Here is a 10,000-nt window from a genome sequence, read left to right as displayed (position 1 = left end):
TGCACCTGTCTCACCCTCTGCTCCTGTCTCACCCTCTGCTCCTGTCTCACCCTCTGCACCTGTCTCACCCTCTGCACCTGTCTCACCCTCTGCTCCTGTCTCACCCTCTGCACCTGTCTCACCCTCTGCTCCTGTCTCACCCTCTGCACCTGTCTCACCCTCTGCACCTGTCTCACCCTCTGCTCCTGTCTCACCCTCTGCTCCTGTCTCACCCTCTGCTCCTGTCTCACCCTCTGCACCTGTCTCACCCTCTGCACCTGTCTCACCCTCTGCTCCTGTCTCACCCTCTGCTCCTGTCTCACCCTCTGCACCTGTCTCACCCTCTGCTCCTGTCTCACCCTCTGCCCCTGTCTCACCTTCTGCTCCTGTCTCACCCTCTGCACCTGTCTCACCCTCTGCACCTGTCTCACCCTCTGCTCCTGTCTCACCCTCTGCTCCTGTCTCACCCTCTGCTCCTGTCTGCACCTGTCTCACCCTCTGCTCCTGTCTCACCCTCTGCTCCTGTCTCACCCTCTGCACCTGTCTCACCCTCTGCTCCTGTCTCACCCTCTGCACCTGTCTCACCCTCTGCTCCTGTCTCACCCTTTGCTCCTGTCTCACCCTCTGCTCCTGTCTCACCCTCTGCACCTGTCTGCTCCTGTCTCACCCTCTGCACCTGTCTGCACCTGTCTCACCCTCTGCTCCTGTCTCACCCTCTGCACCTGTCTCACCCTCTGCTCCTGTCTCACCCTCTGCTCCTGTCTCACCCTCTGCTCCTGTCTCACCCTCTGCACCTGTCTGCTCCTGTCTCACCCTCTGCACCTGTCTGCACCTGTCTCACCCTCTGCTCCTGTCTCACCCTCTGCACCTGTCTCACCCTCTGCACCTGTCTGCACATGTCTCACCCTCTGCACCTGTCTCACCCTCTGCACCTGTCTGCACCTGTCTCACCCTCTGCACCTGTCTCACCCTCTGCACCTGTCTGCACCTGTCTCACCCTCTGCTCCTGTCTCACCCTCTGCACCTGTCTCACCCTCTCAGGTTCCAGGAGATGTGTTATAAGGCGTACCTGTCTCACCCTCTGCACCTGTCTCACCCTCTCAGGTTCCAGGAGATGTGTTATAAGGCGTACCTGTCTCACTCGCTGCACCTGTCTCACCCTCTCAGGTTCCAGGAGATGTGTTATAAGGCGTACCTGTCTCACTCTCTGCACCTGTCTCACCCTCTCAGGTTCCAGGAGATGTGTTATAAGGCGTACCTGTCTCACTCTCTGCACCTGTCTCACCCTCTCAGGTTCCAGGAGATGTGTTTTAAGGCGTACCTGTCTCACTCTCTGCACCTGTCTCACCCCCTCAGGTTCCAGGAGATGTGTTATAAGGCGTACCTGTCTCACTCTCTGCACCTGTCTCACCCTCTGCACCTGTCTCACCCTCTCAGGTTCCAGGAGATGTGTTATAAGGCGTACCTGTCTCACTCTCTGCACCTGTCTCACCCTCTCAGGTTCCAGGAGATGTGTTATAAGGCGTACCTGTCTCACCCTCTGCACCTGTCTCACCCTCTCAGGTTCCAGGAGATGTGTTATAAGGCGTACCTGTCTCACTCGCTGCACCTGTCTCACCCTCTCAGGTTCCAGGAGATGTGTTATAAGGCGTACCTGTCTCACTCTCTGCACCTGTCTCACCCTCTCAGGTTCCAGGAGATGTGTTATAAGGCGTACCTGTCTCACTCTCTGCACCTGTCTCACCCCCTCAGGTTCCAGGAGATGTGTTATAAGGCGTACCTGTCTCACTCTCTGCACCTGTCTCACCCTCTGCACCTGTCTCACCCTCTCAGGTTCCAGGAGATGTGTTATAAGGCGTACCTGTCTCACTCTCTGCACCTGTCTCACCCTCTGCACCTGTCTCACCCTCTCAGGTTCCAGGAGATGTGTTATAAGGCGTACCTGTCTCACTCTCTGCACCTGTCTCACCCTCTCAGGTTCCAGGAGATGTGTTATAAGGCGTACCTGTCTCACCCTCTGCACCTGTCTCACCCTCTCAGGTTCCAGGAGATGTGATATAAGGCGTACCTGTCTCACTCTCTGCACCTGTCTCACCCTCTGCACCTGTCTCACCCTCTCAGGTTCCAGGAGATGTGTTATAAGGCGTACCTGTCTCACTCTCTGCACCTGTCTCACCCTCTGCACCTGTCTCACCCTCTCAGGTTCCAGGAGATGTGTTATAAGGCGTATCTGTCTCACTCTCTGCACCTGTCTCACCCTCTCAGGTTCCAGGAGATGTGTTATAAGGCGTATCTGTCTCACTCTCTGCACCTGTCTCACCCTCTCAGGTTCCAGGAGATGTGTTATAAGGCCTACCTGTCTCACTCTCTGCACCTGTCTCACCCTCTCAGGTTCCAGGAGATGTGTTATAAGGCGTATCTGTCTCACTCTCTGCACCTGTCTCACCCTCTCAGGTTCCAGGAGATGTGTTATAAGGCGTACCTGGCGATCCGGCAGCACGCCAGCCTCTTCATTAACCTGTTCTCCCTCCTGCTGGGCTGCGGGATGCCCGAGCTGCAGAGCTTCGACGACATTGCCTACCTGAGGAAGACGCTGGCTCTGGGTGAGACGCACCTGCAGACGGGGACGCGTCCTCACCTGCGCTCCAATCACATCATCACATGATCACATCACCTGGAGACGGGGACGCGTCCTCACCTGCGCTCCAATCACATCATCACATGATCACGTCACCTGGAGACGGGGACGCGTCCTCACCTGCGCTCTCATCACTGACTCTCATGTCATTTCAGACCCTGCAGCTCCTTCACCTGGTGTTCATCATCACCTCCACACCTGTCTGTCTGTCTCTCACCTGTCTGTCTCTCACCTGTCTGTCTGTCTCTCACCTGTCTGTCTCTCACCTGTCTGTCTGTCTCTCTCCTGTCTGTCTCTCACCTGTCTGTCTGTCTCTCACCTGTCTGTCTGTCTCTCACCTGTCTGTCTCTCACCTGTCTGTCTGTCTCTCACCTGTCTGTCTGTCTCTCACCTGTCTGTCTCTCACCTGTCTGTCTGTCTCTCACCTGTCTGTCTCTCACCTGTCTGTCTGTCTCTCACCTGTCTGTCTGTCTGTCTGTAAACCTGTCTGTCTCTCTGTAAACCTGTCTGTCTGTAAACCTGTCTGTCTCTCACCTGTCTGTAGACCTGTCTGTCTCTCTGTAGACCTGTCTGTCTCTCTGTAAACCTGTCTGTCTCTCTGTTAACCTGTCTGTCTCTCTATAAACCTGTCTGTCTCTCTATAAACCTGTCTGTCTCTCACCTGTCTGTCTCTCTATAAACCTGTCTGTCTCTCACCTGTCTGTCTCTCTGTAAACCTGTCTGTCTGTCTCTCACCTGTCTGTCTCTCTGTAAACCTGTCTGTCTCTCTATAAACCTGTCTGTCTCTCTGTTAACCTGTCTGTCTGTCTCTCACCTGTCTGTCTCTCTGTAAACCTGTCTGTCTCTCTATAAACCTGTCTGTCTCTCTGTTAACCTGTCTGTCTCTCTATAAACCTGTCTGTCTCTCTGTAAACCTGTCTGTCTCTCTATAAACCTGTATGTCTCTCTGTAAACCTGTCTGTCTGTCTCTCACCTGTCTGTCTCTCTGTAAACCTGTCTGTCTCTCTATAAACCTGTCTGTCTCTCACCTGTCTGTCTCTCTGTAAACCTGTCTGTCTCTCTATAAACCTGTCTGTCTCTCTGTTAACCTGTCTGTCTCTCTGTTAACCTGTCTGTCTCTCAGAGAAGAGCCAGCAGGAGGCGTTGGAGTATTTCACCAAACAGATGAACGACGCTCATCACGGAGGCTGGAGCACCAAGATGGACTGGATCTTCCACACGATCAGACACATGCCCAACGAGCACTGACACACACACACACACACACACACACACACACACACACACACACACACACATGCCCAACGAGCACTGACACACACACACACACACACACACACACACATGCCCAACGAGCACTGACACACACACACACACACACACACACACACATGCCCAACGAGCACTGACACACACCCACACACACCCACACACACAGACACACACACACACACACACACACACACACACACACACACACACACACACACACACTGTTACTGTCATGGTTGTCGTAGCAACATTAATCTCAGGGTCAAAGGTCAGAGTTGTGGAAAAAGATGATGCCATAAATGTCTTCCAGTCTGTGCTACAATTAGCATGTTAGCTGTGCTAGCTGCTCTGAATACAGTTAACATGTTAGCTCTGCTAGCTGCTCTGAACATGGTTAGCGTGTTAGCTCGGTTAGCTGCTCTGAATACACTTAGTATGTTTGCTCTGCTAGCTGCTCTGAACACAGTTAGCGTGTTAGCTTGGTTAGCTGCTCTGAAAACAACAGAATGAAACTTTATTTAGCAGCAGCTGTAACTTTATTTATAACCTGACGATAATTCAAATGAAGCTTTATTGAAACCAGCGGCATTAGCACTGTAGCGTTAGCGATGTGGCATTAGCACTGCGGCGTTAGCGCTGTATCGTTAGCACTGTGGCTATGCACTGTGGCGTTAGCACTGTATCAATAGCATTGTGGCGTTAGCACTGTGGTGTTAGCAATGTGGCTATGCACCGTAGCATTAGTGCTGTGGTGTTAGCACTGTGGTGTAAGCACCGTGGCGTTAGCACTGTGGTGTTAGCACTGTGGCTATGCACCGTAGCATTAGTGCCGTGGTGTTAGTACTGTGGTGTTAGCACCGTAGCGTTAGCACTGTGGTGTTAGCACTGTGGCTATGCACCATAGCGTTAGTGCTGTGGTGTTAGCACTGTGGTGTTAGTGCTGTGGTGTTAGCACTGTGGTGTTAGCACTGTGGCGTTAGCATTGTGGTGTTAGCACTGTGGCTATACACCATAGCGTTAGTGCTGTGGTGTTAGCACTGTGGTGTTAGCACCATAGCGTTAGCGCTGTGGTGTTAGCTCTGTGGTGTTAGCGCTGTGGTGTTAGCACTGTGGTGTTAGCTCTGTGGTGTTAGCGCTGTGGTGTTAGCACTGTGGCGTTAGCACTGTGGTGTTAGCACTGTGGTGTTAGCATTGTGGTGTTAGCACTGTGGCTATGCACCATAGCGTTAGTGCTGTGGTGTTAGCACTGTGGTGTTAGCACTGTGGTGTTAGCACCATAGCGTTAGCACTGTGGTGTTAGCTCTGTGGTGTTAGCACTGTGGTGTTAGCTCTGTGGTGTTAGCGCTGTGGTGTTAGCGCTGTGGTGTTAGCACTGTGGTGTTAGCTCTGTGGTGTTAGCACTGTGGTGTTAGCTCTGTGGTGTTAGCGCTGTGGTGTTAGCGCTGTGGTGTTAGCACTGTGGCGTCAGAGCAATGAAACCTCCAATCACAGGTCTTTGAACATGACAATCAGGAGCTCTGACCAATAGGAAGGCCGAGCTGCCCGGCTGTGGGCGGAGCCAAAGTGCTGAGAACCAATCACGTTTCTGTGGAAGCGAAAAAGCACAAGAGAACTTTTTGATTTTACAGACTTTAAAAACATGAAACCTCTTTAAAATAATAACTTTCTACAGTCGCATTAATATTTCAATGAAAATGATGATTTTTATTAATGTTACTAAAGTTTTAAAACTTTTACAGTTGAAAGTTTTTCAGACGCTGTGAAACAACAAAACAAATTTATCAGGGATCAAAGGAAATGCTGTTAGCATGTTAGCCTGTTAGCGGAATCAGGTCTTTATTAGCCTTCAGTGTTAATGGACCAGGCTAGCCTGTTAGCATGTTAGCTAAATCAGGTCTATATTAGCCTCCAGGGTTAATGGACCAGGCTAGCTGTTAGCCTGTTAGCGGAATCAGGTCTTTATTAGCCTTCAGTGTTAATGGACCAGGCTAGCCTGTTAGCATGTTAGCTAAATCAGGTCTATATTAGCCTCCAGTGTTAATGGACCAGGCTAGCTGTTAGCATGTTAGCTAAATCAGGTCTATATTAGCCTCCAGTGTTAATGGACCAGGCTAGCTGTTAGCATGTTAGCTAAATCAGGTCTATATTAGCCTCCAGTGTTAATGGACCAGGCTTGGTTAGGATAGCTCTTAGCATGTTAGCATGTTAGCTGAATCAGGTCTTTATTAGCCTCCAGTGCTAATGGACCAGGCTAGGCTAGCTGTTAGCATGTTAGCAGAGGTGCTGCACTATCGTTAGCTTTAGATAGCTGAAGAATTGCACTGGAACAATGAATTGTGGGTAGTTTAGCGTAGCATACTGGGAAGCAACGCCCCCTCCTGTTCCATTGGCTGACATCCTCCGGGGGCGGGGCTTGTTTTTTAATGTGATGTTTGTTTGTTTTCGTCTAAGCCCCGCCCACATGTGTCAGTAACCATGGTGACCTGTGAGGCGGCCTGACCCCGCCCCCTGATGCATGGTGACGTCATAGTCTGTTTTTTTCATGTTTTCATTGATTTAAAGTTTTTTTTATTTACTATTGATGTTTAACACGAACGACAGCTGCTGGGCTCAGGACCTGGTCTGGGGTCAGGACCTGGTCTGGGGTTAGGACCAGGTCTGGGGTCAGGACCAGGTCTGGGGTCAGGACCTGGTCTGGGGTCAGGACCTGGTCTGGGGTTAGGACCAGGTCTGGGGTCAGGACCTGGTCTGGGGTCAGGACCTGGTCTCGGGTCAGGACCTGGTCTCGGGTCAGGACCAGGTCTGGGGTTAGGACCAGGTCTGGGGTCAGGACCTGGTCTGGGGTTAGGACCAGGTCTGGGGTTAGGACCAGGTCTGGGGTCAGGACCAGGTCTGGGGTCAGGACCTGGTCTGGGGTCAGGACCTGGTCTGGGGTTAGGACCAGGTCTGGGGTCAGGACCTGGTCTGGGGTCAGGACCAGGTCTGGGGTTAGGACCAGGTCTGGGGTCAGGACCTGGTCTGGGGTTAGGACCAGGTCTGGGGTCAGGACCAGGTCTGGGGTCAGGACCTGGTCTCGGGTCAGGACCTGGTCTGGGGTCAGGACCAGGTCTCGGGTCAGGACCTGGTCTGGGGTCAGGACCAGGTCTGGGGTCAGGATCTGATCAGTGAAGTACTGAAGTACTGATTGATTGAAGTACTGATTGAAGTATTGATTGAAGTACTGATTGATTGAAGTACTGATTGAAGTATTGATTGAAGTACTGATTGAAGTATTGATTGAAGTACTGATTGATTGAAGTACTGATTGAAGTATTGATTGAAGTATTGATTGAAGTACTGATTGATTGAAGTACTGATTGATTGAAGTACTGATTGAAGTATTGATTGAAGTACTGATTGAAGTATTGATTGATTGAAGTACTGATTGAAGTATTGATTGAAGTATTGATTGAAGTACTGATTGATTGAAGTACTGATTGATTGAAGTACTGATTGAAGTATTGATTGAAGTACTGATTGATTGAAGTATTGATTGAAGTACTGATTGATTGAAGTACTGATTGATTGAAGTACTGATTGAAGTATTGATTGAAGTATTGATTGAAGTACTGATTGATTGAAGTACTGATTGAAGTACTGATTGATTGAAGTACTGATTAATTGAAGTATTGATTGATTGAAGTATTGATTGAAGTATTGAGTGAAGTACTGATTGAAGTATTGATTGATTGAAGTACTGATTGAAGTATTGATTGAAGTATTGATTGAAGTATTGATTGAAGTACTGATTGAAGTATTGATTGATTGAAGTACTGATTGAAGTATTGATTGAAGTACTGATTGAAGTATTGATTGATTGAAGTACTGATTGAAGTATTGATTGAAGTATTGATTGAAGTATTGATTGAAGTACTGATTGAAGTATTGATTGATTGAAGTACTGATTGAAGTATTGATGTTGAAATATTGCAGCTTCAGAAATATTGTCGTGTGATTTTGTGACGTTTCCCTGAAACCATCTTTGACTTTGATCACAATAAAAACCTTTAAACCAATAAAACACTTTTAATAACTGAACATTTATGTGTTTATGATGTAAATGAGTAGACTAATATCAACAAACCTTGTTCTGTTTATGAGTATATGTAAACCATACATAAGGTTATGGGCTTGTGTGGTAGCAGGGACCCCAAACTTCCCTTTCCCGGGCCACATTAACCAGCTCTAACTGGGGGATCCTGAGGCGTTCCCAGGCCCAATCTCCCAACCTCCCAATCCCTGGTCGGTCAGATCTAACTGGGAGCTCCACCTCCCTCACAAGCTCCGGCTCCTTCCCCCACAGAGAGGAGACGCTCCACGTCCCCAGAGCCTCTGCTGCCCGGGTCTGGACCCTCCAGGCCCCTCACCCTCACTGCCCCCCGTGCAGCAGCGCCCCGACCCCAGAGGGTCCTCCTGTGAGGGGGGGCCCACAGGATGGGGGGCGAGCCCTCGGTCTGGACCTGGTCTTCCTCCGGGCAGGGTCTCTCCTCCTCTTCCTGGTTTGTCCGTAGAGTCTTTGTGAGGCGTTCTTAGTCCGGCCCCTCGCCTGAGACCACTCTGCCATGGGAGACCAGGAGCACCAGGGTCCAGACCACAGCCCTCAGGGTCACAGGGACTCAGACCTGAACCACCATGAGGGGACGGGTCCAGACCACAGCCCTCAGGGTCACAGGGACTCAGACCTGAACCACCATGAGGGGACGGGTCCAGACCACAGCCCTCAGGGTCACAGGGACTCAGACCTGAACCACCATGAGGGGACGGGTCCAGACCACAGCCCTCAGGTTCACAGGGACTCAGACCTGAACCACCATGAGGGGACGGGTCCAGACCACAGCCCTCAGGGTCACAGGGACTCAGACCTGAACCACCATGAGGGGACGGGTCCAGACCACAGCCCTCAGGGTCACAGGGACTCAGACCTGAACCACCATGAGGGGACGGGTCCTGGAGAGGAACTCTTCTCTTCTTTTGTTTTATTATATATTATATTTATTTTATGTTCTGTTATTTTTCTTTGTTTTACTTTATTTTATATTTTCTCTTTTTTAGTTTATTTTATTATATGTTTTTTCTCTTCTTTTTTTATATTTTATATATTTATTTTATGTTCTGTTATTTGTCTTTGTTTTACTTTATTTTGTAGTTTCGCTTTTGTTCAAATCGCTAAACGCGTCCATGAAAATGTCCCTTCTGCCGTCCCGTCCTCTGTGCCCGCACATGCGCAGTCACTCGGCCGTTAGCACAGAGCCGCAGCAGCGCGAGGAGCTGCAGAAGAAAGAGAAGTTTTACAGAAAAAAGTCAAAAAAATAAAGATAAAATAAGAAAATCACGAGCGGAGCGAGCGAGGAGCCGCAGGATGAACCCGCTGGAGAGGTGAGAGCCGCTTTACACTCGCGCTTCACCCGGGAAAGACCCGGAACAGCTAACGGCTAACGCTAGCATCATAGCATTCAGGAGGATCCGGTTTAATTACCTTTAAACACAAACTAACTTCATCTGTGATTAAACACCTTTAAAGGTATTATATTAACCTTTAAACACAAACTAACTTCATCTGTGATTAAACACCTTTAAAGTTATTATATTTACCTTTAAACACAAACTAACTTCATCTGTAATTAAACACCTTTAAAGTTATTATATTTACCTTTAAACACAAACTAACTTCATCTGTAATTAAACACCTTTAAAGTTATTATATTTACCTTTAAACACAAACTAACTTCATCTGTAATTAAACACCTTTAAAGTTATTATATTTACCTTTAAACACAAACTAACTTCATCTGTGATTAAACACCTTTAAAGTTATTATATTAACCTTTAAACACAAACTAACTTCATCTGTGATTAAACACCTTTAAAGTTATTATATTAACCTTTAAACACAAACTAACTTCATCTGTGATTAAACACCTTTAAAGTTATTATATTAACCTTTAAACACAAACTAACTTCATCTGTGATTAAACACCTTTAAAGTTATTATATTTACCTTTAAACACAAACTAACTTCATCTGTAATTAAACACCTTTAAAGTTATTATATTAACCTTTAAACACAAACTA

The 10,000-nt window shown here is 48.4% G+C and overlaps 2 protein-coding genes across 2 annotated transcripts in view; both read left to right on the top strand.

The window, feature by feature from the left end:
- The window catches only part of LOC310964020 (phosphatidylinositol 4,5-bisphosphate 3-kinase catalytic subunit alpha isoform), a gene marked incomplete at both ends in the record, with an annotated part of 43,663 nt that extends 39,798 nt beyond the window's left edge, over positions 1-3,865 (top strand). Inside the window, 2 exons of the mRNA XM_083936992.1 lie at positions 2,434-2,582; positions 3,741-3,865. Coding sequence (XP_083793118.1) covers positions 2,434-2,582; positions 3,741-3,865 — 274 coding nt within the window. The remainder of the gene's footprint in view (positions 1-2,433; positions 2,583-3,740) is intronic.
- Positions 3,866-9,163: 5,298 nt separating this feature from the next.
- Positions 9,164-10,000, top strand: part of eif4e2rs1 (eukaryotic translation initiation factor 4E family member 2 related sequence 1) — an 11,794-nt gene continuing 10,957 nt past the window's right edge. The window contains exon 1 of the mRNA XM_083936721.1: positions 9,164-9,304. Coding sequence (XP_083792847.1) covers positions 9,288-9,304 — 17 coding nt within the window. The 5' untranslated portion in view covers positions 9,164-9,287. The remainder of the gene's footprint in view (positions 9,305-10,000) is intronic.

Source organism: Echiichthys vipera (genome assembly GCF_963691815.1).
Source record: "Echiichthys vipera genome assembly, chromosome: 22".
NCBI lineage: Eukaryota > Metazoa > Chordata > Actinopteri > Perciformes > Trachinidae > Echiichthys > Echiichthys vipera.
Note: the sequence above shows the minus strand (reverse complement) of the source record. Positions and strands in the feature narration are given on the sequence as shown.